The sequence below is a fragment of the Aquarana catesbeiana genome, linkage group LG03, assembly GCF_042186555.1.
Source record: "Aquarana catesbeiana isolate 2022-GZ linkage group LG03, ASM4218655v1, whole genome shotgun sequence".
Taxonomy (NCBI): domain Eukaryota; kingdom Metazoa; phylum Chordata; class Amphibia; order Anura; family Ranidae; genus Aquarana; species Aquarana catesbeiana.
This window is the reverse complement of record NC_133326.1, coordinates 682,666,110-682,693,152: the sequence shown is the minus strand read 5'-3', so window position 1 is coordinate 682,693,152 and position 27,043 is coordinate 682,666,110. Positions and strand designations below refer to the sequence as shown.

At 44.6% G+C, this 27,043-nt stretch overlaps 1 protein-coding gene across 4 annotated transcripts in view; it reads left to right on the top strand.

The window, feature by feature from the left end:
* Window positions 1–27,043, top strand: part of CHD3 (chromodomain helicase DNA binding protein 3) — a 153,227-nt gene that overhangs the window by 15,710 nt on the left and 110,474 nt on the right. For 2 of the 4 annotated variants that reach the window (XM_073622963.1, XM_073622961.1), the window contains exons 2-7: window positions 15,865–15,992; window positions 17,256–17,420; window positions 19,612–19,736; window positions 21,454–21,692; window positions 22,016–22,140; window positions 25,766–25,904. In XM_073622963.1, the coding sequence (XP_073479064.1) occupies window positions 15,865–15,992; window positions 17,256–17,420; window positions 19,612–19,736; window positions 21,454–21,692; window positions 22,016–22,140; window positions 25,766–25,904 (921 nt within the window). Of the gene's footprint in view, window positions 1–15,864; window positions 15,993–17,255; window positions 17,421–19,611; window positions 19,737–21,453; window positions 21,693–22,015; window positions 22,141–25,765; window positions 25,905–27,043 lie in introns of those variants that run through there. The other 2 variants (XM_073622962.1, XM_073622965.1) reach the window with 2 other exon arrangements.

Here is a 27,043-nt window from a genome sequence, read left to right as displayed (position 1 = left end):
TCGGTTATTTTATTTGAATTTTTTTATTTTTACACTTTCTCTTTAAATTTATTTTTTTTTCATCACTTTTATTACTATTACAAAGAATGTAAACATCCCTTGTAATAGGAATAGTGCGTGACAGGTCCTCTTCATGAAGAGATGTGGGGTCTATAAGACCCCACAGCTCTCCTCCAGGCAGGAAAGACCGAGATCAAAGGAAAAACTAAACGATCTCGGCCTTTCCAGCCGAATCCCTGGCAATGTTTACTTCCGCCAGGCCGGACGTGACATTGTAACGTCGCCCCCCGGGCCTCCGAAGGTCATAGAGATTGCCGGGGACCATCTGTCCCTCGGAAATCTCTATGCTCAACTTCCGGCGCCAGTGGATTCCTTCTCCGGCTTGCCGATCACATGCGTAAGCCGGTAGGAGCACCAGAGGGTAGCGGGAGGGGGGGTCCCCCCCTTCCGCCGCCTGTAAGAATGATCAATGTGCCGCTATGATTGTTCTTATGATGCAGAGAATTGCCAAAAAAGATGATATCTGGATGATGCCTGTAGCTGCACCCATCATTCGGATATCCCCACTCAAAGTCTACAACGTCATATGACGTACCTTGGGCGGGAAGTGGTTAATGACCAGGCCCTTTTTTGTGATACGGCACTGCGTTACTTTACCTGACAATTGCGCGGTTGTGCGATGCTGTACCCAGACAAAATTGACGTTCTTTTTTTCCCCCACAAATAGAGCTTTCTTTTGGTGGTATTTGATCACCTCTGCGGGTTTTATTTTTTGCGCTATAAACAATAAAATAAAGGGACAATTTGAAAAAAAAAAACCCAATATTTTTTACTTTCTGCTATAAAACATACCCAGAAAAAAATATGTAAAAAAAGAAAAAATCGAATTTCTTTATCAATTTAGGCCGATTTGTATTCTGCAAAATATTTTTGGTAAAAAAAAAATCACAATTAGCATACATTGATTGGTTTGCGCAAAAGTTATCACGTCTACAAACTACGGGATAGATTTATAGCATTTTTATTTTTACTGGTAATAGCGGTGATCAGCGATATTTTAGTGGGACTGGGACATTGCGGCGGACAAATCGGACACTTATGCCGCGTACACACGAGCGGACTTTACGGCAGACTTTGCCCGGCGGACGGGATTTCGTCGGATAATTCGATAGTGTGTGGGCTCCAGCGGACTTTGTTTTCTCAAAAGTTGGACGGATTTAGATTTGAAACGTGTTTGAAATCTATCCGACGGACTCGAGTCCGGTCGAAAAGTCCTCTCGTCTGTATGCTAGTTTGACGGAAAAAAAGCCACGCTATTGGCTACTGGCTATGAACTTCCTTATTTTAGTCCGGTCGTACATCATCACGTACGAATTTGACGGACTTTTGTTGATTGTGTGTAGGCAAGTCCGTTCATTCAGAAAGTCCGTCGTAAAGTCCGTCAAAGTCCGCCGGGCAAAGTCTGCCGTAAAGTCCGCTCATGTGTACGCGGCATAAGTGACACTTTTTGGGTACCAGCGACACCTATACCGTGATCAATGTTACAAAAATGCACTGTTACTGTATAAATGGCAGGGAAGGGGATGACATCAGGGGTGATCAAAGGGCTAGGTGTGTTCCCTGGGTGTGGGGGATGGACTGACTGCAGGAATAGAGACATTTGTGTTCCCAATTAGCAGGAACACAAGATCTCTCTCTCCCTGTCTGACAGAACGATGATCTGCCTTGTTTACGCAGGCAGACCGCTGTTCTATCATTCCACCAAACGATCGCGAGTGGCCCGGCGGCCACCGTGGCCGCAGGAACCGCTGATTGGCTCCCGTTGATTGGCTCCCGTTGATTGGCTCCCGCTGTGTCCAATCACATCGGGAACGGGTCGCCGGCGCGCGCCTCAAACCCGGCAGCTGGGCCGCCCTGCCGCAGTACATGTGCGGTGGGGGGTCCGGAAGTAGTTAGCGTTAGAGACAATGTTAACACTTTTCAAAATAGGGTTTAATAGTGAAAAGGTAAAAAAATGGTGCAAATAAAATATTTACAGAAAAAGGGTGTTACAAAGAAATTACAGGTGATACTCGAAAAATTAGAATATCGTGCAAAAGTTAATTTATTTCACTAATGCAACTTAAAAGGTGAAACTAATATATGAGATAGACTCATTACATGCAAAGCAAGATAGTTCAAGCCGTGATTTGTCATAATTGTGATAATTGATTATGGCTTACAGCTCATGAAAACCCCAAACCCACAATCTCAGAAAATCAGAATATTACATGCAATCAATAAAACAAGGATTGTACATAGAACAATATCGGACCCCTGAAAAGTATAAGCATGCGTATGTACTCAGTACGTGGAAGCTATCAGCCTGTGGCACTACTGAGGTGTTATGGACGACCAGGTTGCTTCAATAGCGGCCTTCAGCTCTTCTCATGTCTCTCATCTTTCTCTTGGCAATGCCCCATAGATTCTCTATAGGGTTCAGGTCAGGCGAGTTTGCTGGCCAATCAAGCACAGTAATCCCACGGTCATTGAACCAGGTTTTGGTGCTTTTGGCAGTGTGGGCAAGTGCCAAGTCCTGATGGAAAATGAAGTTAGCACCCTCATAGAGCTCGTCTGCGGAAGGAAGCATGAAATGCTCCAAAATCTACTGGTAGACGGCTGCGTTGACCCTGGACTTAATGAAGCACAGTGGACCAACACCAGCAGATGACATGGCTCCCCAAATCAACACAGACTGTGGAAACCTAACACTGGACTTCAAGCATCTTGCAGTGTGTGCCTCTCCATTCTTCCTCCATACTCTGGGTCCTTGGTTTCCAAATGAGATGCACAATTTGCTCGCATCAGAAAAGAGGACTTTGGACCACAGAGCAACAGGCCAGGTCTGTTTTTCTTTAGCCCAGGTAAGACGCTTCTGACGTTGTTTGTTGTTCAGGAGTGGCTTGACAAGAGGAATACGACATTTGAAGCCCATGTCCAGGATCTGTCTGTGTGTGGTGGCTCTTGATGCACTGACTCCAGCCTCAGTCCACTCCTTGTGAACGTCCCCAACACTTTTGAATGGCCTTTTCCTGACAATCCTCTCCAGGCTGCGGTCATCCCTGCTGCTTGTGCACATTTTTCTTCCACACTTTTCCCTTCTACATAACTTTCTATTAATGTGCTTTCATACAGCACTTTGGGAACATCCAACTTCTTTTGGAATTACCTTTTGAGGCTTTCCCTCCTTATGGAGGGTGTCAATGATGGTTTTCTGCACAACTGTCAGGACAGCAGTCTTTCCCATGATTGTGATTCCTACTGAACCAGACTGAGAGACCATTTAAAGGCTCAGGAACCCTTTGCAGGTGTTATGGCTTAGTTAGCTGATTAGAGTGGGACACTTTGAGCCTAGAATATTACACCTTTTCACAATATTCTAATTTTCTGAGATTGTGGATTTGGGGTTTTCATAAGCTGTAAGCCATAATCATCACAATTATGACAAATCACGGCTTGAACTATCTCATATGTTAGTTTCACATGTTAAGTTGCATTAGTGAAATAAATGAACTTTTGCACAATATTCAAACTTTTCGAGTATCACCTATAAGAGACAATAAAACAACAGAGAAATAAAAAAAAGTTGAAAAGGAAGATTACTTTCAAATCCTGGTTTCGGCAGAGTCCAGCGAATAGGCAAAAACGGCACAGTGGCTCTCACAAGTCCTGTTAGGTGTTCCTTGGTTGGATGTTAACAAGAGCTGTCAAACTGTCCTGGCATCTCCCTTTTCTCTGGGATCAAATGGGTGTTGCTAAAGGCCATCTGACCAATTAAAAGAGAAGTATGAGATTTTTTTTTTTTTTCCATACTTATACTTACCTAGGTGGATGCTGCATTTGTCCCCCGCCCCCTCTTCACTGAGAACCGAGCCACCGAACAGCGCCGATGGCCCGGTTCTCTCACCTCCCCGATTGGAGAGATGCTGCCTGTCAGTCAGAATCTCTCCTGTTCTGCTCCTCCATGCTCATTGCAGCGCTGAGCTGTGGAGGGGCGGGGAGCGGCTGTCTCAGCCTTTTAGCGGCTCGCTGAGAGGCTGAGACTGCCATCAGTCCAGGCGTCTGGCGGATCCAGACTACGGAAGTCGGGATGATGCGGTCCCTGGACTGATTCCAGTAACGTCAGCAGAGAGCGAATTTTATGTTCACTGATACCAAACACAGAGCATATCAGATGGGCCTGTCACCCAGGAGGTAGGAGACTGCTATCTCCCCTTCTGTATGCTCTAGCATAGTCATGCATGACCTCAATGTGTTCGGCATGACATTCTCCATTTAAATATATACTTAATAATAATGTATGGCACATTTTGCCACATTTGTAGTGCGTTTTCTGCGTGACACAATGCATGTCAAATGCGTGCCTGCAACCCGCGCTTGGGGTGCAATTACCAATTAATGGCACCACAAGCTTGACATGCATTTGCAGCACTTTTAACGAAGATTGCTGCAAAATGTTCATTTACTTTGTGCTGTGTCGCGTGTTACAAAAAAAAAAAAACGCCAAGTGCGAATGGAGCCTTATTGAAATATGCTGGAAGGTTTCCAAGCAAGCGGAACGTGGCCTAGAAGTAGTAGCTCTGAGACATTAAATTTTAAAATTAGGGACAAGAAAGCGAATGTCTGACTAGTGTGTTTTTACACTTAGCTCACTTGGCACATACATGTTTATATAAAGCAGAACTTCAGGTTTTAAAAAAGAATAAAAAAAAACGAGTTGCCTGGCATGACGGAAAAAAAAAATTCTTACCTCGAATCTGGTGCTGTCACCCGCAGAAAGTCCTCCACCATTACTAAGTGGCACTCTTCTTCCATGTTGAATGATGGCCTTTGTCAGCCTGTGAACATAGGCTGTCATGGATAGCACCGTCTTACTTTTCACAGCCGGAGTGATATCAGTTGAGTGCCATAGGATTAAATGATACCTTTTATTGTCTGAGTAGATAAAAACCTTGGGTGTATGTTCTGTCAACACTTTTATTAGAATATTAATGAAGGGTACAATATAGTGAAATACCTAACTTGTGTCTCTCTCACAAACGAGAGAACCTAGTACATGGTCAACTAATAGGGAGGTAAAACAGTTGTAATAGTAGATATTAAATTTGGTTGCAAACAGTATAAGGAGTTGTAGTGATAATCTAGTACAGACTTTCTCAACCTTTTCAACCCTTTAAATAACTTGAGGTCTCAGGGAACCCCTGCTACAAAATGACTATATCTACATTAGAGTGATGGTCAGTGGGAAGAATGCTCCTTACACTTGTGGTCATTGGGAAGACTTACCCCGTTACAGATAGCTAAAACGATCAATGGTGTCAGTGGGAACTTATCTATAAAGCAGAAGTTGCTTATTGCTTGAGGAACCCCAAGCAACCTCTGGAGGAACCCTAGCTTGTGTCTCTCACAAACGAGAGTACATGGTCGACTAATAGGTAACCTTGGAAAAAGGAGGTAAAACAGTTGTAATAGTAGATATTACATTTGGTTGCAAACAGTATAAGGAGCTGTAGTGATCCTCTAGTACAGACTTTCTCAACCTCTTCAACCATTGAAATAACTTTCAGTCACAGGGAACCCCTGCTAAAAATGACTATATCTACATTAGGGTGATGGTCAGTGGGAAGAATGCTCCTTACACTTGTGGTCATAGGGAAGAATTACCCCGTTACAGATAGCTAAAACGATCAATGGTGTCAGTGGGAACTTATCTGAAAAGCAGAAGTTGCTCATTGCTTGAGGAACCCCAAGCAACCTCTGGAGGAAACCTAGGGGTTCCATGGAACCCTTGTTGAAAACCGCTGCTCCAGTAGTACAGGAGCAGCGGTTTTCAACAAGGGTTCCATGGAACCCCTAGGTTTCCTCCAGAGGTTGCTTGGGGTTCCTCAAGCAATGAGCAACTTCTGCTTTTCAGATAAGTTCCCACTGACACCATTGATCGTTTTAGCTATCTGTAACGGGGTAATTCTTCCCTATGACCACAAGTGTAAGGAGCATTCTTCCCACTGACCATCACCCTAATGTAAATATAGTCATTTTTAGCAGGGGTTCCCTGTGACTGATATTAAGGGAGCGATATTAAGGGAGTGCTAATCTTTAAGATATCATGGTGTACCATAGCGAGCTTATGCAATGAAAGGTTGTTGACCTAGTGGGCAAAAGTCCAGGATCTAGATCTTATTAAAGCAGTTGTATGCCCACAAAAAAAAAAATACCTGTAAGGCAAAGGCATAACGAGCTAGTATGCAACGCAACGCATACAAGCTTATTATGAAATACTTACCTTAGAACGAAGTGCCGGCATCGGTTCCCGGTCACCGCTGAGGGAGCTGACATGTTCCCCTCTGCGTTTCTTCTGGGTCCGCGGCTCCGGCCACTCACAGCGATGAACGTCATTCCTGCGCATCCGTGTGGGAGTCCTCTTTCCGGCAAGGAGCTCTGATTTTCCAGCAGCATCTGCCGGACCTTCAGAGCTTCAGAGCACTTGCGCTGCTGACATCAGCGGCTGCATGCAAGGCGAATATCTCCTAAACTGTACAGGTTTAGGAGATATTCATTTTACCTGGTTTTTACTCGAATAGGTAGAGGTGGGAAAAAGATTAGGAAGAAGGGGTGCAATAAATAGCAGGACGACGACCGGGGGTACCTTTTGTAGAAATAGTGCTGTAGAGTGGTCTTCAGTATGGGTATCAAAGCAGACCCAGGAGTCCCACACTCTTTCATAGGTAGTGAGAGCATTATTCATTCTGCCATTATGGGCCTTCATAGGTTCTACTTCTCGAATGCGAGTGCGCAGGTCGAGAGTGGTTGTCCTGTGTGTCTGCTGCCATTGTCTGATGTGTGTGTGTGTGTGTGTGATAGAAGTAAAAATTGGTTGTGATGGATCTTCCACAAAGCAATTCCTCCTTAAAACGAAGCAAATATGTGATTGAGGTCTGAAGTCGGGTGTGGGTGGACCCCGTTTGGTCCTAGCCTGCTATGTCTCTGATATTGACACAGTGCCTGATAGTAGATTCTTAAATGTGTACGGAGGAGCGCCTGAAAGCTCATCTCACCTAAAAGACTTTTTGAAACCTTTTTTGGTTTGAAGAGGTTGTAAACCCCCCCCCCCAAAAAAAACTGTAAGACAAAGACATAATGAGCTAGTATGCATCGCATACTAGCTTATTCTGAAATACTTACCTTAGAATTATGGCGTTATCGGCACAGTATACAGTAAATACTGTATTTATTGACGTATAACACTCACTTTTTCACCATGAAAATCGGGTACACATAGGCTGTGTGTGTTATATGCCAATACTTCAATTTTAGCTGCCTTGGAGGGGACAGGGAGGGGGGTGGGACAAGCGCTGTCAGATTACATACAGTGAGAATCTCCTGTTTACTTGGCGGCCTCTGTAAAAGGAAGTCCTGTCTCCTGAGAAGCCATTGGACCACTGTTCTGTCTATCATAAGAGATTCTCACTGTATGTAATCTATCGGTGCTCATAACTCCCCCCTCCCTGTCCCCTCTAGGCTGCAGATGGGCATCGATCATACTGCACTGATGGCAATGGTGAGGCTGCTGCATTGATGGCAATATTGAGGCTGCTGCATTGAAGGCAATGGTGAGGCTGCATTGATGTGGACTAATGAGGCTGCATTGATGGCATTTGTGAGGCTGCAGATGGGCATTGATCAGGCTGCATTGATGGCAATGGTGAGGCTGCTGCATTCATGGCAATGGCAAGGCTGCTGCATTGATGGCAATGGCGAGGCTGCATTGATGTGGACTGATGAGGCTGCATTGATGGCAATGGTGAGCCTGCTGCATTGAAGGCAATGGTGAGGCTGCATTGATGTGGACTGATGAGGCTGCATTGATGGCAATGGTGAGGCTGCAGGTGGGCATTGATCAGGCTGCATTGATGGCAATGGTGAGGCTGCTGCATTGATGGCAATGGTGAGGCTGCATTGATGTGGACTGATGAAGCTGCATTGATGGTAATGGTGAGGCTGCAGATGGGCACTGACCCTTATTTTGCTTCAAAGTTCCTTATTTAAAATTTATAGTTTTTTTTCCTGAAACTTCCCTTTTAAAATGAATGTGCGTTTTATACGCCTGTGCGTGTTACACGCCGATAAATACGTTATCACTATCTCCTAAAGGTGCCAGTTTAGGAGACATTTACAGTACCTTTAGGTAAGCCTGGCAGTGATCAGCGACTTTTAGTGTGACTGTGATAGGGTGGCGGTCAATCTGGGGCTAACTGACACCGGCTGGGAGGTACACTAACTGACACTGACCTCACTAGTGACACTAATACAGTGATCAGTAATAATACTGTACACTGTACTAATGATACTGGCTGGGCGACAGAAGTGATCAGGAGGGCAATCAAGGGATTAAAGGGGTTGTTAAGTCAGAAGTTTTTTTTTTTATCTTAATGCATTCTATGCATTAAGATAAAAAGCCTTCTGTGTGCAGCAGCCCCCCTCCTAACACGTACCTGAGGTTCCTCTCTCTCCAGCGATGTCGACGAGTGTCTCAGCTGTCCGGGACTCTCCCTCCTGATTGGCTGAGACACAGCAGCGGTGCCATTGACTGCCGCTGCCGTCAATCAAAGTCAGCTGGCCAGTCAGGAGGGAGAGAGAGAGAGGGGGCTGGGCTGGGTCGGGTCGGGGCTCCACGTCTGATTGGACACAGGGAGCTGTGACTCGGCTCGGGTGCCCCCATAGCAAGCTGCTTGCTGTGGGGGGCACTGAACAGGAGGGAGGGACCAGGATCAGAGAAGAGGGACAAGAGAAGAGGAGGATCCGGGCTGCTCTGTGCTAGTCCACAGTGGATTTAAGGCATTGCTCCTCACACATTCAAGTTCTCAGGTATTTACCGACATGTATGGACGGTGCACTGAGCTGTATGTGCATTGCACTGTATTTCAAGAAATAACGCCTTCTGTATGAAGGCCAACTAATCGATTGACCAACTAAAATGAACTATTTTCATACATGATTATAATCGATTACGCTGATTAGTAGTTTCAGCCCTAGTTTGAAGGACAATAGATCAGGAGGAACTGCAGAAACCTAATACGTACAGTCTTGAGGACAGAAGGGTAGGACTTGACTGCAACCTTTTAAATACACAAAAGCTGTAGGCTATGAGGTCTCGCTTACATGGGTTGAGCTAACCGGCTGCAAGCAATGGCAAGTAGCTGTGGTGAGCCTCAAACCCACCATCATGTATGGTGTGGAATGAGGCCTTAACGACCACACTACAGACTGATGTCAACTGTGGTGTGCCTGAAACCCAAGACCACACACACACACACACACACACACACACGGTGGATTGGGGCCTTAACCACTACACTACAGATTTAATGATAAAGAATCTTGCCAGCAGTAGGATGAAGCAATGCATGAATTAGATGACCACAAAGAGTCAGAGCCCTTTCACACTGATCAGATTATGATGAGCTTTTTTTGTATTTAAACAACAGAACAAAATGCATGAAAACTCTATCTCTTTAAATCCTTTGGAACTCCTCACACCAATGCACTGTGATGCTTTTTTAAAACCACTCGCCGACCGCCTCACTGTAAATATACGTCAATACTTTGACGTTAAATACCGGGTTATGGTAGCTACAGCGAGGGGGGAAAAAAGTATTTGATTCCCCTGCTGATTTTGTACATTCACTGACAAAGAAATGACCAGTCTATAATTTTTAATGGTCGGTTTATTTTAACAGTGAGAGACAGAATAACAACAAAAATATCCAGAAAAACGCATTTCAAAAAAGTTATAAAGTGATTTGCATTTTAATGAGTGAAATGAGTATTTGATCCCCTATCAATCAGCAAGATTTCTGGGAGTGCTCCTAATCTCAGCTTGTTACCTGTGTAAAAGACACCTGTCCACAGAAGCAATCAATCAATCAGATTCCAATCTCTCCACCATGGCCAAGACCAAAGAGCTGTCTTATGCCGGGTACACAGGACCGGACTTTCCGGCAAACTAGGCCCGATGGGATTAGTCCATCGGACAATCCGATCGTGCGTGGGCTAGTCCGATCGTTTTTTTTGGGAAAAAAATCCGATGGACCTAGAAATAGAACATGTTTCAAATCTGTCTGACGGACTCAGATCGGGTAAACCATTCGTCTGTGTGCTGGTCCGATGGACCGAAGACGACGCAAGGGAAGCTATTGGCTACTGGCTATTGAGCTTCCTTTTTTTGTCCCGTTTACGTCATCATGTACAAAACGAATGGACTTTCGACCAGACTTAGTCCGTTCGTGTGTGGCCAAGTCCGTTCATTCTGAAAGTCCGTCGCAACTCTGCCGAAAGTCCGTCGGGAAGACCGTCTTGACCTAGTTTGCCGGTAAGTCCGGTCGTGTGTACGCGGCATTAGGGACCAGATTGTAGACCTACGTAAGGCTGGAATGGGCTACAAGACCATCGCCAAGCAGCTTGGTGAGAGGGTGACAACAGTTGATGCAATTATTTGTGGAATTTCAATGATCATGAGAATGAGGAATCAGCCCAGAACTACACGGGAGAATCTTGTCAATGATCTCAAGGCAGCTGGGACCATAGTCACCAAGAAAACAATTGGTAACACACTATGCCGTAAAGGACTGAAATCCTGAAGTGCCCGCAAGGTCCCATTGCTCAAGAAAGCACATGTACAGGCCCGTCTGAAGTTTGCTAATGAACATCTGAATGATTCAGAGGAGAACTGGGTGAAAGTGTTGTGGTCAGATGAGACCAAAATCGAGCTCTTTAGCATCAACTCAACTTGCTGTGTTTGGAGGAGGAGGAATGCTGCCCTATGACCCCAAGAACACCATCCCCACCGTCAAACATGGAGGTGGAAACATTATGCTTTGGAGGTGTTTTTCTGCTGAGGGGACAGGACAACTTCACTGCATCAAAAGGAAGATGGACGGGGCCGCGTGCCTTCAAATCTTGGGTGAGAACCTCCTTCCCTCAGCCAGGGCATTGAAAATGGATTGTGGATGGGTATTCCAGCATGACAATGACCCAAAACACATGGCCAAGGCAACAAAGGTGTGGCTCAAGAAGAAGCAAATTATGTTCCTGGAGTGGCCTAGCCAGTCTTCAGACCTTAATCCCATAGAAAATATGTGGAGGGAGCTGAAGGTTCCAGTTACCAAACATCAGCCTGGAAACCTTAATGATTTGGAGAGGATCTGCAAAGAGGAGTGGGACAAAATCCCTCCTGAGATGTGTGCAAACCTGGTGGCCAACTACAAGAAACATCTGACCTCTGTGATTGCCAACAAGGGTTTTGCCACTAAATACTAAGTCATGTTTTGTGAAGGTGTCAAATACTTATTTCACTCATTAAAATGCAAATCAATTTATAACTTTTTTTTAAAATATGTTTTTCTAGATATCTTGTTGCTATTCTGTCTCTCACTGTTAATAAACCGACCATTAAAACTATAGACTGATCATTTCTGTCAGTTGGCAAACGTACAAAATCAGCAGAGGATCAAATACTTTTTTCCCCTCACTAGGTACCATAACCCCGGTATCTTTATTTACAGCAGGCAGGCCGGCTTTCATATAAAAGTGGTCCCTGCGGTCGGATGCGCCGCGAGGTCACTTTTATGGGCGGCGGGAGAGTTGCCTCCCGCCGCTTCCTGGTCGTCTCTGAGCTTACCAGAGTCATCGATAAGCCCGAAGCCGATCTGATCCATCCGGTGCCTGGGCAGGAAGCCGAGTGAGGGCAAGATAACCTCCACTCGACTCTATGCCCTTGGAGGACATCACTTCCGCCTCTCGGGCTTAAAGGGATTTTCTTAAAGTATAAATTTTTTTGCTTTTAAAGTTAAATTGGAGATCTGAGGTATTTTTTGACCCCAGATCTCTCAATAAAGAGGTCCTGTCATGCTTATTTCTATTACAAGGGATGTTTACATTCCTTGTAATAGGAATAAAATTGATCCAAAAAAAATAAAAAATAATTAAAGGGACAGTGTAAAAATAAAAAGTAAAATAAATAAGAAAAAAAAAAATTAAAGTTCCCCATACCTTCGAGCTCGTGTGCAGAAGCGAACGCATACGTAAGTCGCGCCCGCATATGTATGTTCAAACCACACATATGAGGTATCGCCACGATCGTTAGAGCGACAGCAATAATTCTACCGCTAGACCTCCTCTGTAACTCCAAACAGGTAAAAGATTTTAAAGTGTTGCCTATGGAGATTTTTAAGTACTGTAGTTTGTCACCATTCCACAAGCGTGCACAATTTTAAAGCGTGACATGTTAGGTGTCTATTTACTTAGCGTAACATCATGTTTTACATTATACAATTTTTTTTTTAACTTTAAAAATTGCATTTGAAAGACCGCTGCGCAAATACCGGGTGACATAAAAAATATGTATAAAACGTTTGAGGGTTCTAAGTAATTTTCTAGCAAAAAATACTGATTTTCAAAGTTGCGTGGATCGCCTCTCAATGATTGCTGCGATATTACCCGGAAGTGGGTGCGGATACCTGGTTTTGACAGGTTTTCGCTCCAGCCCCCCAACCTCCCCCCCCCCTTCCGCTGGCACATCTGGCACCTTGCGGGGGGGGGGGAGGAAGCAAACAAGCGGAGCTTCCCCTTTTGGGTGGAGCTCCACTTTAAGTATGATAAAGTGCTGCTGCTAAAATCTAGGAGTGTACCACTTGCTCCCAGGTGTCAAAATATTCAAAAACAATACTGATTCAGCGCCACACCTGTATATAAGTACACAAAGGCATCAAGTTAATCTACAAGTCCATCCAGTGTATATACCCAATATATAATCCCACCCTTCCGCAAAAGCATAAATAAACAGTCCAAAATTACAGAAATAACAAAATTGCAAAAAATACATATACAGTATCTCACAAAAGTGAGTACACCCCTCATATTTATGTAAATATTTTATTCTATCTTTTCATGTGACAACACTGAAGAAATGACACTTTGCTACAATGTAAAGTAGTGAGTGTACAGCTTGTATAACAGTGTAAATTTGCTGTCCCCTCAAAATAACTCAACACACAGCATTTAATGTCTAAATCTCTGGCAACAAAAGTGAGTACACCCCTAAGTGAAAATGTCCAAATTGGGCCCAGTGTCAATATTTCGTGTGGCCACCGTTTTTTTCCAGCACTGTCTTAACCTTCTTGGGCATGGAGTTCACCAGAGCTTCACAGGTTGCCACTGGAGTCCTCTTCCACTTCTCCATGACGACATCACAGAGCTGGTGGATGTTAGAGACCTTGAGCTCCTCCACCATCCATTTGAGGATGTCCCACAGATACTCAATAGGGTTTAGGTCTGGAGACATGCTTGGCCAGCCCATCACCTTTACCCTCAGCTTCTTTAGCAAGGCAGTGGTCATCTTGGAGGTGTGCTTGGGGTCGTTATCATGTTGAAATACTGCCCTGCGTTCCGGTCCCCTAAGTGAGGGGATCATGCTCTGCTTCAGTATGTCACAGTACCTGTTGGCATTCATGGTTCCCTCAATGAACTGTATCTCCCCAGTGCCGGCAGCACTCATGCAGCCCCAGACCATGACAATCCCACCACCATGCTTGACTGTAGGCAAGACACACTTGTCTTTGTACTCCTCACCTGGTTGCCACCACACACGCTTGACACCATCTGAACCAAATAAGTTTATCTTGGTCTCATCAGACCACAGGACATGGTTCCAGTAATCCATGTCCTTAGTCTGCTTGTCTTCAGCAAACTGTTTGCAGGCTTTCTTGTGCATCATCTTTAGAAGAGGCTTCCTTCTGGGACGACAACCATGCAGACCAATTTGATTCAGTGTGCGGCGTATGGTCTGAGCACTGACAGGCTGACCCCCCACCCCTTCAACCTCTGCAGAAATGCTGGCAGCACTCTTACGTCTATTTCCCAAAGACAACCTCTGGATATGACGCTGAGCACAGGTAATTTGATCAGTTTCACTGCCTTAGTAATTACCACAGCTGTTTCATCTGAGGGAAATACTGGCCCGGGCCATCTTAATGTAGAGGAACAATTCTTTTTTTAAGATCCTCAGAGAGTTCTTTGCTATGAGGTGCAATGTTGAACTTCCAGTGACCAGTATGAGAGAGTGAGAGCGATAACACATCTGCTCCCCATTCACACCTGAGACCTTGTAACACTAACGAGTCACATGACACCGGGGAGGGAAAATGGCTAATTGGGCCCAGTTTGGACATTTTGACTTAGGGGTGTACTCACTTTTGTTGTCAGCGGTTTAGACATTAATGACTGTGTGTTGAGTTATTTTGAGGGGACAGAAAATTTACACTGTTACACAAGCTGTACACTCACTACTTTACATTGTAGCAAAGTGTCATTTCTTCAATGTTGCCACATGAAAGGGGTCTAAGTGATCCTCGCACCCTGTGTAACCACCACCATTGGCTGCTCACCTCATGTATTAACCTATGGACAATAGGTCTAAAAACCTATTGTCCCTTTAAGGGCAATCTCTGGGTTAGGTCTGATCCTCCTCTTATCTCCTTCTGGTCTGTTTTCACCAGATAACACTCAGCAATATCACAATTGGAAGCTCAGAAATAAAACACATGGACCATCATAGCGCTTTCCAAAAAAACAACTGTATTAGACCCCTTTCACACTGAGGCAGTTTTCAGGTGTGTTAGCGCTAGAAAACTGCCTCCCATGCTGCCCGAATGTGAAAGCCCGAGTGCTTACACACTGGGGTGGTGCGCTTGCGGGACGTTAGAAAAAGTCCTGCAAGCAACATCTTTGGGGCGATTTGCGCCCTGCCCATTGAAATGAATGGGCAGCGCTTCCGAAGCGCCTAAAAAAGCATTTCGGAAGCTCCGCAACACGGACGCTTTAAACCCCTTCTTCGACCACTAGTGGGGGTGAAAAGCGCCCAGCTAGTGGCCGAAAAGCCCCGCTTAAACAGCGCTAAAGCCCTGCTAAAACTAGTGGCGCTTTAGTGCTAACGCACGGGAGGCCCCAGTGTGAAAGTAGCCTTGTTAAAACCTATATACAGTAAACGCATGATTTGAAGTGCACTTATGGCCGGTGCACAATAGACAAATAGTGTATGTATAAACCTGCGTTGAAGGGTGCAGCTTGTGGATGGATAGCTGAAAACTGTCCACTAATGCTTTTCCCTTTGAGGAAGCCACATTCATGACGTAACGCGTAAAAAAGGGGGGGGGGGTGCAGAGCCGGCGACGTAGGATTTTCATCCATGTGTCACAGTCACAAGCCGCGGAAGGTATCTGACACCGTACGGGGGGGGGTCTGTGATCTCAAGAGGACCGTCTCCAACTATCTATCCACAAGCTGCAGACTTCAGCGGTGGTGCCACCTGGCGGGTTTATAGATAAACTAACACAGCCACCAAATCTAAAGAATTGGGAAGCTGCAATATAATAAATGAGAGGCTGGAGACGCGGCACGGGGGGGGGGGGGATGTCACACGGGAAGTGAAAAGGCTAGTTAGGTTACCCTCGCACACGGAAGCTCTTGGGTGCTCAGTACAAGCACATGCTGAGCAACCAAATCACTGGTGCGGTCTACTTTAATCATAAAGTGGCCATGATGAAGCCCAATTTCTTGGGAGTGAAACGCGTTAACATGTTTTGTGCAGCGGGCAGATCTGTCTATGCTTCGGTTTGCATTACTAACCTTACATTGGCTCTTTATGGTGAACAATATTTTCTCCTTTCTTTGGAGGACTAGTGTGTCGGCTGCTATTTATGTTGTAGTTGAGGCCTGTGAAGTTATACCAGTTGAACTCACCTTTCTTGCTTTTTCTTTCCGCATGAACAGAAGATGAGGACCTCAGTCCACCTCCTTCTCCCGAAATAATTACAAAGAAGAAGAGAGGACCTAAGAAGAAGGACAAGGACAAGCAGAAGCCGCCCAAAGCTCCGAGAACTTACAAGCGCAAAAAGCCCGTAAGGAGACTCTTTCATTGTTCCTTTCTCCTGAAAATAAGACCCCATTCACACCTCAGCGTTTTGTAGCTTGAAGCTCGAATCTCCAAAACATTGGAAGAGAAAAACAAAATCCATTATTCTCTATGGAGAAGGTTCACATCTCCACCACAAGTCACCTGAAGGCAAATGCCTGAAGCTCAAGAAAGTTCTGGAGCTTTTTTTTGTAGCTCGAATTTGATGCGTTTTTAAAGTGTCTTTTGTTACACAGAAATGCATGGAAACATTGATTTGAGTGTTTTAGTGTGTTTTGTTCAGGGTGGATATAAATCAATGATTTTTTTAAAAAAAATTTTAAAAATCTGTTTTTTTTTTTTTTTTAATTTCACTGCTTCAGCCCCGGATAAGGTTTTACCCCCTTCCTGACCAGAGCACATTTTGCGATTCGGCACTGCATCGTTTTAACTGATAATTACGCAGGCCGTGCGACGTTGCACCCAAACAAAATTGACGTCCTTTTTTTCCCACAAATAGAGCTTTCTTTTGGTGGTATTTGTTCACCTCTGCGGTTTTTATTTTTTGCGCTATAAACAAAAAAAAGCATACGTTTTGAAAAAAAAAAAAACAATATTTTTTACTTTTTGCTATAATAAATATCCCTCAAATTAAAAAAAGAAAACAAAATTCTCCATCAGTTTAGGCCGATATGTATTCTTCTACATATTTTTGGTAAAAAAAATCGCAATAGGCGTATATTGATTGGTTTGCGCAAAAATTATAGCGTCTACAAACTGTGGGAAAGATTTATGGCATTTTTATAGCATTTTTTTTTTTTTTAATTTAATTTTTTTACTAGTAATAGCGTTGATCTGCGATTTTTAGCGGTACTGCGACATTGCGACGGATAGATCGGACACTTTTGACACATTTTTGGGACCATTGACATTTATACAGCAGTCAGTGCTATAAATAGGCACTGATTACTGTGTAAATGTCACTGGCAGGGAAGGGGTTAACACTAGGGGGCGATCAAGGGGTTAAGAGTGTGTTCCCTAGATGTGTTCTAAATGTATGGGGATAGGTCTGACTGAGGGAGGAGACATATCGCTGTTCCTGCTTACTAGGAACAAACAATCTGTCTACTCTCCCCTGACAGAACAGGGATTTGTGTGTTTACACACACAAATCCCCTTGCTGGCTCTCGTGCCCGCGATCGTACTTCAGGTAAACCTGTAGGCTGGCGCTTTGTATTGAACTATTTTTGTCTTCCCCATGCTTTTGCAGGACAGCGACGATGAGCTCCAGTGGGACGAGGGGATCAGAGGCCATGTCTCTCCGGACAGCGACTCCGAGATGGGTGGGAAAAAGCGAAGAAAGAAGCACAAAGAAAAGAAAGAGAAGAAGACCAAAAAGAGGAAGAAGGAGGAGGAGGTGGTTGTGGAGCGCAAGGTTTGTATACATCTTCCACAGGAGCTGAGCAGGGGAGAGATGGGAGGAAGAGAAGGGCCCTCGAAAATTGACAGTTTCTGAAGATAGAGCTAAAAATAAACAACAGAAATTCATGCTCAAAAGGTATACAATATAGACTGTGTTTAGCTGCTAGCACACACCAATAGGTATAACTTAGTAACCAAACAAAATAAAACCAGTGCTGCACTTAACAGAATTAGTCCCAATTAGTGGAAATTAAGTCCTTCATCCAATAGTGAAGAGAGATCAGTGAAAAGATATGATGATCAAGTGACAATCTTGCATACTCTTGACACAGTGAACCTCCACCTTGTAAGTAACAGGTACTTTATCAAAATGGTATGACTTACTAATCAAAGGAAAGTCAATGTATGCTTTATATGGCAAGGCTCATTGGTTGTACTTCCTAGCTTTCCGCAAATATGTATCTTAACACTTTCATGCCTAAGCCTATTTTTGACATTTGTTGCTTACAAGTTAAAATCAGTATTTTTTGCTAGAACCCCCACATATTATATATATATATATATATATATATATATATATATATATATATATATATATATATATATATATATATATATGTATATGTGTATGTTTTTTTTTTTAGCAGAGACCCTAGAGAATAAAATGGTGATCGTTGCAATATTTTATGTCACACCGTATTTGCGCAGCGGTCAAACGCACTTTTTTGGGGGGAAAAAGACACTTTCATGAAATTAAAAAAACTAAACAGTAAAGTTAGCCCAATTTTTTCGCATAATGTGAAAGATGATGTTACGCCGGGTAAATAGATACCTAACATGTCATGCTTTTGAAATTGCGCACACTCGTGGAATGGCGACAGACTACGGTACCTAAAAATCTCCATAGGCGACGCTTTAAAAAAAAATTAACGGTTACCAGGTTAGAGTTACAGAGGAGGGCTAGAATTATTGCTCTCGCTCTAACGATCGCGGCGATACCTCACATGTGTGATTTGAACACTGTTTACATATGCAGGAGAGACTTCCGCAGGGTCTTTTAAATGTTTTAATTTTTTTTTTACTATTATTTTATTTATTTATTTTTTTTTTTTCATTGTCACTTTAAAAAAAAAATTCTGATCACTTTTATTGCTGTCACAAGGAATGTAAACATCCCTTGTGACAGTAATAGGTGGTGAAAAGTACTCCTTATAGAGGGATCAGGGGTCTATAAGACCTCAAATCCCTCCTTTGCACTTCTAAGTATTCAGATCACCAAAAATGGCGATTCTGAATAATGTAATTTTTGAAAAAAAATCAGCGCCATTGCCAGCCGAATAAACTGGAAGTGACGTGTCGTCGCTTCTGTGTTTTTACATAGGAGACTGGAACAAAGCTGTTTCCAGCTTTGTTCCAGTCTCAGCCTAGCCGACGGAAGTGCCGGATTGTGGATCGGGTCTCCCGGGGGGACGGGAGACTGGGGAAGAGCGGCGGAAGTACGCCCCCCCCACTCCTTTAGCGGCTTTTAGCCCGCATCGGTTGTTATCCCTAAAGAGCCGACCACCCGCTCTAAAAAAACGGTACATCCCGGTATTACCCCTTAAAGCCGAGGCTGCATATACGTGTACGGTCGGCACTAAGGGGTTAACCAGTTAACCCCCAAGACTTCGACCAGATCATGTAAAGAAAGGCCATATACATAACTGTTTAAAATGTAGTAAAAGTAGTCATCATACTCACAATAATATAAAAACAGCAAGGCTTTCAAGCTGTATACACTGGTCCCGGGAATCAGACGGGCCACTTCCTGTTAGAGCGATGCATGGCGACGCCACGGACGTCGGCTCCTCCCTACGCGTTTCTTCAAATCTGACGTCTTCTAGGGTGTTGAAGTTATAGTTGCCTGTGTTTCTTGCAATAATTAATCAACTTTGTCCTTTCATAATTCTAGAAGGAGGTTAAAAAAAAAAACAGGGAGGCTGAGGGGTTGCAGTAAGAAACAGACAGCTCTCCTAGGCATTGCCACTAATGCAGGCAGGTCCAGAATGATGAGCACTTCAGCAGGAAAGTGGTGCAAACAGGGCAGCATCTGCAGTATATGCGACTGAAGTGGTTCCTTCGGTGGTAAAGGACCTTGTTCCAGGTGTGCATGCAGGTAACTTCCTTGTAAATATACCTAAGTGTCCATATTGTTTTTTTTCCAGCAGGTGGAACAGAAATCCTCTGCAGTGCTGCTGGCCAGCTGGGGATTGGAGGATGTTGATCATGTATTTACAGATGATGATTATCATACGCTAACCAACTACAAGGCCTTCAGCCAGTTTATGAGGTGAGAATGGTTCTTTGGTTATACAGTGTGGGCTGATCTCATATCTTTCTTCTAACTGTTCTTCACCATGCAGAAGAAGGGTGATAGCTTTCTTAGATATATGTTGTCTTTTTTTGTTAACCCTGCAGTAGTAGTATAACTTCCTTCTATATGTACAGTGCCTTGAAAAAGTATTCATACCCCTTGAAATGTTGCACATTTTGTCATGTTACAACCAAAAACGTAAATGTATTTTATTCCATAAAGACCAGATTTGTGGAGAGCACGACTAATAGTTGTCCTGTGGACAGATTCTCCCACCTGAGCTGTGGATCTCTGCAGCTCCTCCAGAGTTACCATGGACCTCTTGGCTTCTTCCCTGATTAATACTCTCCTTGCCCGGCCTGTCAGTTTAGGTGGACGGCCATGTCTTGGTAGGTTTGCAGTTGTGCCATACGCTTTCCATTTTCGGATGATGGATTGAACAGAGCTCTGTGAGATGTTCAAAGCTTGGGATATTTGTTTTATAACCTAACCCTGCTTTAAACTTCTCTACAACTTTATCCCTGACCCATCTGGTGTGTTCCTGATGCTGATGCTGTTTATTCACTAAGGTTCTCTAACAAACCTCTGAGGGCTTCACAGAACATCTGTATTTATACTGAGATTAAATTACACACAGGTGGACTCTATTTACTAATTAGGTGACTTCTGAAGGCAATTGGTTCCACTAGATTTTAGTTATGGGTATCAGGGAAAAGGGGGCTGAATACAAATGCACACCACACTTTTCAAATATTTATTTGCAAATAAGTTTAAAAACCATTTATCATTTTCCCTCCACTTCACAATTATGTGCCACTTTGTGTTGGTCTATCACATAAAATCCCAATAAAATACATTTACGTTTTTGGTTGTATCATGACAAAATGTGGAAAATTTCATAGGAGTATGAAAAATTTTTCAAGGCACTGTATTTGTATCACCCTGCAGGAGGAGGACAGACTCATAGCTCCCTTCTGTCTGTATCACCCTGCAGGAGGAGGACAGACTCATAGCTCCCTTCTGTCTGTATCACCCTGCAGGAGGAGGACAGACTCATAGTTCCCTAATGTCTGTATCACCCTGCAGGAGGAGGACAGACTCATAGCTCCTTTCTGTCTGTATCATCCTGCAGGAGGAGGACAGACTCATAGCTCCCTTCTGTCTGTATCACCCTGCAGGAGGAGGACAGACTCATAGCTCCCTTCTGTCTGTATCACCCTGCAGGAGGAGGACAGACTCATAGTCCCCTTCTGTCTGTATCACCCTGCAGGAGGAGGACAGACTCATAGCTCCCTTCTGTCTGTATCATCCTGCAGGAGGAGGACAGACTCATAGTCCCCTTCTGTCTGTATCACCCTGCAGGAGGAGGACAGACTCATAGCTCCCTTCTGTCTGTATCACCCTGCAGGAGGAGGACAGACTCATAGCTCCCTTCTGTCTGTATCACCCTGCAGGAGGAGGGACAGGTCCATAGTCCCATTTATCTATGTCACTGTGTACTTTTTGCTATGGAAAGGACAGGCTCCTAGTTGTTATCTGTGTAATTTTTTCAGGAGAAGGGATCTGCTTATTATTCTGCTTCTGTCTTTCTCTTTTGCTTTCTTAATGGCTGCTGTTGACGTAAGCCCCCTTGCTGTGTCACATTGGAGATGTAGTGACAGACCCATGGCTCTTTGTCACTGTGTACCCATAGGCCTCTCATTGCCAAGAAGAACCCCAAAATTCCCATGTCAAAGATGATGACCATCCTTGGTGCCAAGTGGCGGGAATTCAGTGCCAACAACCCTTTCAAGTCATCACCCGCAGCAGTGGCGGCGGTGGCGGCAGCAGCTGCGGCAGCAGTGGCCGAACAAGTGACCGTCACCCTCCCCTCTTCTACCAGCGTCTCCCCAGCAATGCCAATCCGCAGGGCCAAGACCAAGGAGGGCAAGGGTAGGCCCTGTGGCAGAGCATGACGTGTCCCTTGTGTAATCTCTGCAGTGTGTTGCCATACTTTTGCCATACTTTTAAAAGTGGCCATTTTGTATACTGGGCAAATATTTTAAAGTCCGCAGCCTGCTGGTTTCTTAAGAACCTGCGACCTCACTGTGACACGATCCACGAAGTGATGTCGCAGGTCCCTAGCCAATGAGTAGAATCTGACATAATGGCTGCTTTTAAAGGTACTGTTGAACCCCCCCCCCCTGCAGAAGCTTGTCACCCCAACATTCCCCATCAATACTTCAGCCCACTCTTCATATTTGTCTCTGTCTCAGGTCCTGGCCACAAGAAGTACAGTAAGGGCCCCAGAGGGTCCGATCCTAAAAAAAAAGTAGGAAAGAAGAAGATGGGCATGCTGAAGATCAAAATTGCTGGAGTAAAACGCAAGGCTGGAAGTTCGGTGAGTGTTTGATGTGGTTGAAACCTTGTGTGTTCATCGTGGGGTTTTTTTTTTTTTTTTTAGTTCAGTGTCCTTAACCACTTAAGGACCGAGCCTCTTTCTGAGATTTGGTGTTTACAAGTTAAAAACAGATTTTTTTGCTAGAAAATTACTTAGAACCCCCAAACATTATACATTTTTTATCTAACACCCTAGAGAATAAAATGGCGGTCGTTGCAATACTTTCTGCCACATCGTATTTGCGCAGCAGTCTTACAAGCACACTTTTTTTTGAAAAAATACACTTTTTTGAATTAAAAAATAAGACAACAGTAAAAGTTAGCCCATTTTTTTTTTTATATTGTGAAAGATAATGTTACGCCGAATAAATTGATACCCAACATGTCCCGCTTCAAAATTGCGCCCGCTCGTGGAATGGCGCCAAACTTTTACCCTTAAAAATCTCCATAGGCGACATTTAAAAAATTCTACAGGTTGCATGTTTTGAGTTACGGAGGAGGTCTAGGGCTAGAATTATTGCTCTCTCTCTACCAATCGCGGCAATACCTTACATGTGTGGTTTAAACACCATTTTCATATGCGGGCGCTACTCACGTATGCGTTCGCTTCTGCACGCGAGCTCGGTGGGACGGGGCGCATTTAAAAAAAATTACATTTTTTTTTCTTATTTATTTCACCTTTTATTTTTTTATTTTTTCACTGTTCTTTTTAAAAAAAAATGTGTCACTATTATTCCTATTACAAGGAATGTAAAGATCCCTTGTAATAGAAAAAAAGCATGACAGGACCTCCTAAATATGAGATCTGGGGTCAAAAAGACCTCAGATCTCATATTTACACTAAAATGCAATAAAAAATAAAAAAATGTGTCATTTGAAAAAAAAAAAAAAATAAAAAATGGCCCTTTAAGGGCTATGGGTGGAAGTTTTTGACGTCGCTTCCGCCCTGCAATGGTATGGAGACGGGTGGGGGCCCATCTTCCCCTCACTCGTCTCCATACCCAGGAAGGACAAGGATCCGATCACCTCCGCTGTTACCGACGGCTCCAGTAAGCGGCGGAGGGCACCGGAGAGGGGGGCCCACTCCTGCCGCCGATAAAAGTGATCCTGCCTCCGCAGAGACCACTATCATCGGAAACCGGACTGCCCACTGAAGAAGAGGATACCGGGGTTATGGCAGCTAGCTGCTGCCATGACAAAGATATCCCTCTTCAAAGTTAGGACGTATATCGGCGTGCGGCGGTCCGCAAGTGGTTAAAGAGGAAGTAACCGCTGATGTGTTTTACTTCCTCTTTTTTCCCCTGCAGTGTAAAAGCATAATGGGCTAGTATGCATGGCATACTAGCCCCATTATGTGCCACTTACCTTAAAACAAAGCCCACTCTGTCCCCGCTGGTGGCCGCCTCCATCTTCGCCCCTCTTCCTTCCGGGGCCGCCGACTCCAGCTCTGTGACTGGCCGGAGTCATGTGACGTCACTCCCGCACATGCGTGTGGGAGCCGTCAGTCAGGGCACTTGCTAGTTAAGAAACCACACGGAGGGTCGTTTCTTTACAGCGAATGGGCCGATGACATCATCGGCGCACTACAAGGTAAATATCTCCTAAACGGCGCATGTTTAGGAGATATTTACAGTACCTATAGGTAAGCCTTTTTATAGACTTGCCTATAGGTACAACTTCCGCATTGGGGGTATACAACCACTTTAAAGAGGAACTGCAGTCTGCTCACATAATTTGTAATAAAAACATCTTTGCCATTCTGAAGCTTCCCTCCAACCACTTTGCATATTATTTTATATATACTGTACTTGCCAAATATGCTGCAGAAATCTCCCTCCGTTGAGTCTGGCTGCAACCATTTTAACTGTGGGCAGCTGAAGCTGCTGCCTGATCACTTCCTGGATTTACACAGAGGCACACCTCCAGCTCTGCAGCTCTCATTGGCCCTGTTATGACACATCCCCCCTCCCTTCCTGGCAAACTCGCACGAGAGTGAGAGAGAGATCTGTGCATGATGTCATAAGTCTAGGATAATGACCAGACAAGATACAGAAACTGGGCTGTAGAAGGGATTTACTGGCAGAAAACAATTGTTTTACTTTTCAAAGTTAAAACAACAAGGCCAGAAGATTTAATAGATGGAAAGTTGAAAAAATGACTGAAGCTTCTCACCCGCCCCAGCTTCATTTTAAAAAGTTCTGAATGCCGGTAGGCGAGAAATATCAGCTGATCACATGACCACTGTTATTGGCTGCCACATTGGTCACATGATCGGAGGTCAGTCCCGCCGGCTACTGATCATTAACGGGACCAGGAGCTGTGTTTTACAGCTCGGCGTCTGTGCTGGGAGTGTGCAGTGAGTGCGATCTCAGCACAGAAATATTGCCCGCCCAGCGATGCATATGTGCATTGGGTGGGCCTTAAAGTCCACCCTTCTACATATATGTGTTAGGCAGGCGGGAAGAGGTTAAAGCTTAACTCCGCAGATGAAACATGTACAGGTGAGCTTTTTATGCATATTTACGCAGCGCTTCCACACAGCACAGTCCTGCCCGCCACCCGATGGGACCTGAGCCTTCTCTGCCGCAGTTGCACTTTCACTTACAGGCCACCTGCCCACTGTGATTTCCTCTCACTTCCTGTTTGGCTATGGGACAGAAAGTGAAGCGAAAATCTCTGCAATGGGACACAGATGGTGAAAAAAAAAAAAAATCTGACGAGGGTTATGACCCTCCGGTACGCTATCCAAAATGAAAAAAAAAGTTTTGCCTATAGTTCTACTTTAACCAGTGTTTTACCGTTATTATGCGTTCTGCTTTTACTAGGGGAAGAGATGGATTTTATTCCCTGCTTTGCCGTGAACACAAAATCCATCCCCTTCCCCCCCCTGTCAGAACGGAGATCTACTTTGTTTAGATAGGCAAATCTCCATCTTGTGTGTTTTGATGACGATCGGCGGGTGCCGGCGGACATCCTGTGCCCCGTACCCACACCCGCAGATCTGCTTCAGCAGCGCGCATGTGCCCCCTGCAGGTGGATGTGCAGAATCACCTATTTATACCTGATCCTGCACAGGAGGGCCGCCCTGTAGCAGTAAATCTGCTATAGGGTTGTCCTCGGCTGGTTTAAATAAACGATTATAAAAGTCAGATGAATCACAAAAATTTTATTTTTTTTACAAGAAATGATGAATCACAAAAATCCCACAGAAATGAATCCGCCATTGGCAAACAGACAGAGAATCGGCCGAACTCAATGGTATGGCCGCCGGCCTAAAACTCAGAAGCGGTGGCACGACGTGAGCGCGTAGACTTCACCTATGTAGGGTGGAGCCAACATGCTCTTGGCTGAAATGTCTGTGTTTCACTTTAGCAAATGAAATTCTTTTTTTTTTTTTTTTTTTTTTAATACCGTATTTTCTCACATACCCTAGTAGCATAACAAGGTGACTCTGTTTGGGAGATATGCAGCAACAGAGATATTTCTTCCTCCACATAATTTGATCCGGGAGAGGCTTGAATGATGTCTACCGATATGTACAGATGCATATTTTTATGTGTCCGATGGTTTTTCACTGTTTTAGTATTGTACTGACCCCCTTCTTCCAATGTTATACCTTCCTGTAGAGTGAGGAGATGGAACTTGCCGAAGTGTCAGACTTGGAGAACTCCAGCGTCCATAGCTCGTCTGCACCCTCAGATGCCTCAGGAAGAGTGAAGAGGAAGAGAGGGAGACCGGCAGGGAAAAAGAAGAAGAAGAAGAAAGGTAACTGGGAGGTAGAAGTTTAACCACTTTCCCGTCCGCCATCATTTTACTATACACTCTCATTCTGTGATGACGTCATATGACAGCGCCCCAGAACCCGCCGATCTCTCGCGCCCCCAGCGAGGTGGCACAGCACGGCAATAGTAGTCACGCCGTGGTCCTAGGACATGGTGCGATCTCGGTAAAGAGCCGATGACGCGGTGTGATCGGCTGTGTCCAATCCCAGCCGGTCACATGGAAACAAGGAAGTGCCTTTTATCGGCTCTCCTTGCCTCACACTGACAGTGTGAGGAGAGGAGAGCCGATCAGGGGTATCTCCTTGCAGAGGAGACCTGTACAGGTAATCAGGGCACTGATCATCAGCGCCCTGATTACAGTTCAGCCCCACAAAACAATCTCCTGCGCTCGGGTGCCCGGTCAACTAAGTAAGTGGCGCAGCCAACCCCCTTAGCTAAGTCAATGGAATGTCACAGGTCTTGCTGCCCTCCTCAGAATAATGGGTATCCTTAGAACTGAAACATACAAAAAAGAGAAGGAGGGCGCACCGACCTTGTGCATTACCAAAGATAAAATTTATTCATAAAATATAACAAGAAATATACTCGCAAATGAGCTTTAAAACAAGGCTTATCAATACTCCGGCAATTGCGAGTAGTATCTCTAGACGCCTACAACCTGGACCAGATATTTGGAGAAACCAGATGGCACCGCAAGCGGCTTACACGTTACGAAGACGAACCCTCTTCCTCAGAGCCATAGCAATGGATACAGTTCAGCCCCATCAGTGACACCAATCAGTGCCCATTAGTGATGCCAGTCAGTGCTGCCTTTCAGTGCCCATTAGTGCCGCCTATCCATGCCACCTATCATTGCCCATCAGTGCGGCATATTAGTGCCTCCTCATCAGTGCCACCTAATCAGTGCCCATAAGTGCCGCCTCATCAGTGCCCTTAAGTGAAGGAGAAAAATTACTTATTTACAAAATTTACTGACAGAAACTTAAGAAAAACTTTTCAAAATTTCGGAAGCGACGCAACACGGGAGTTTTTAACCCCTTCTTTGGCACCAACGCAGCCGCGGCCCCAGTGTGAAAGGGGTCTTAAAAACGCGGCGTGTGCCAGAGGCCATATGCTCCCTCT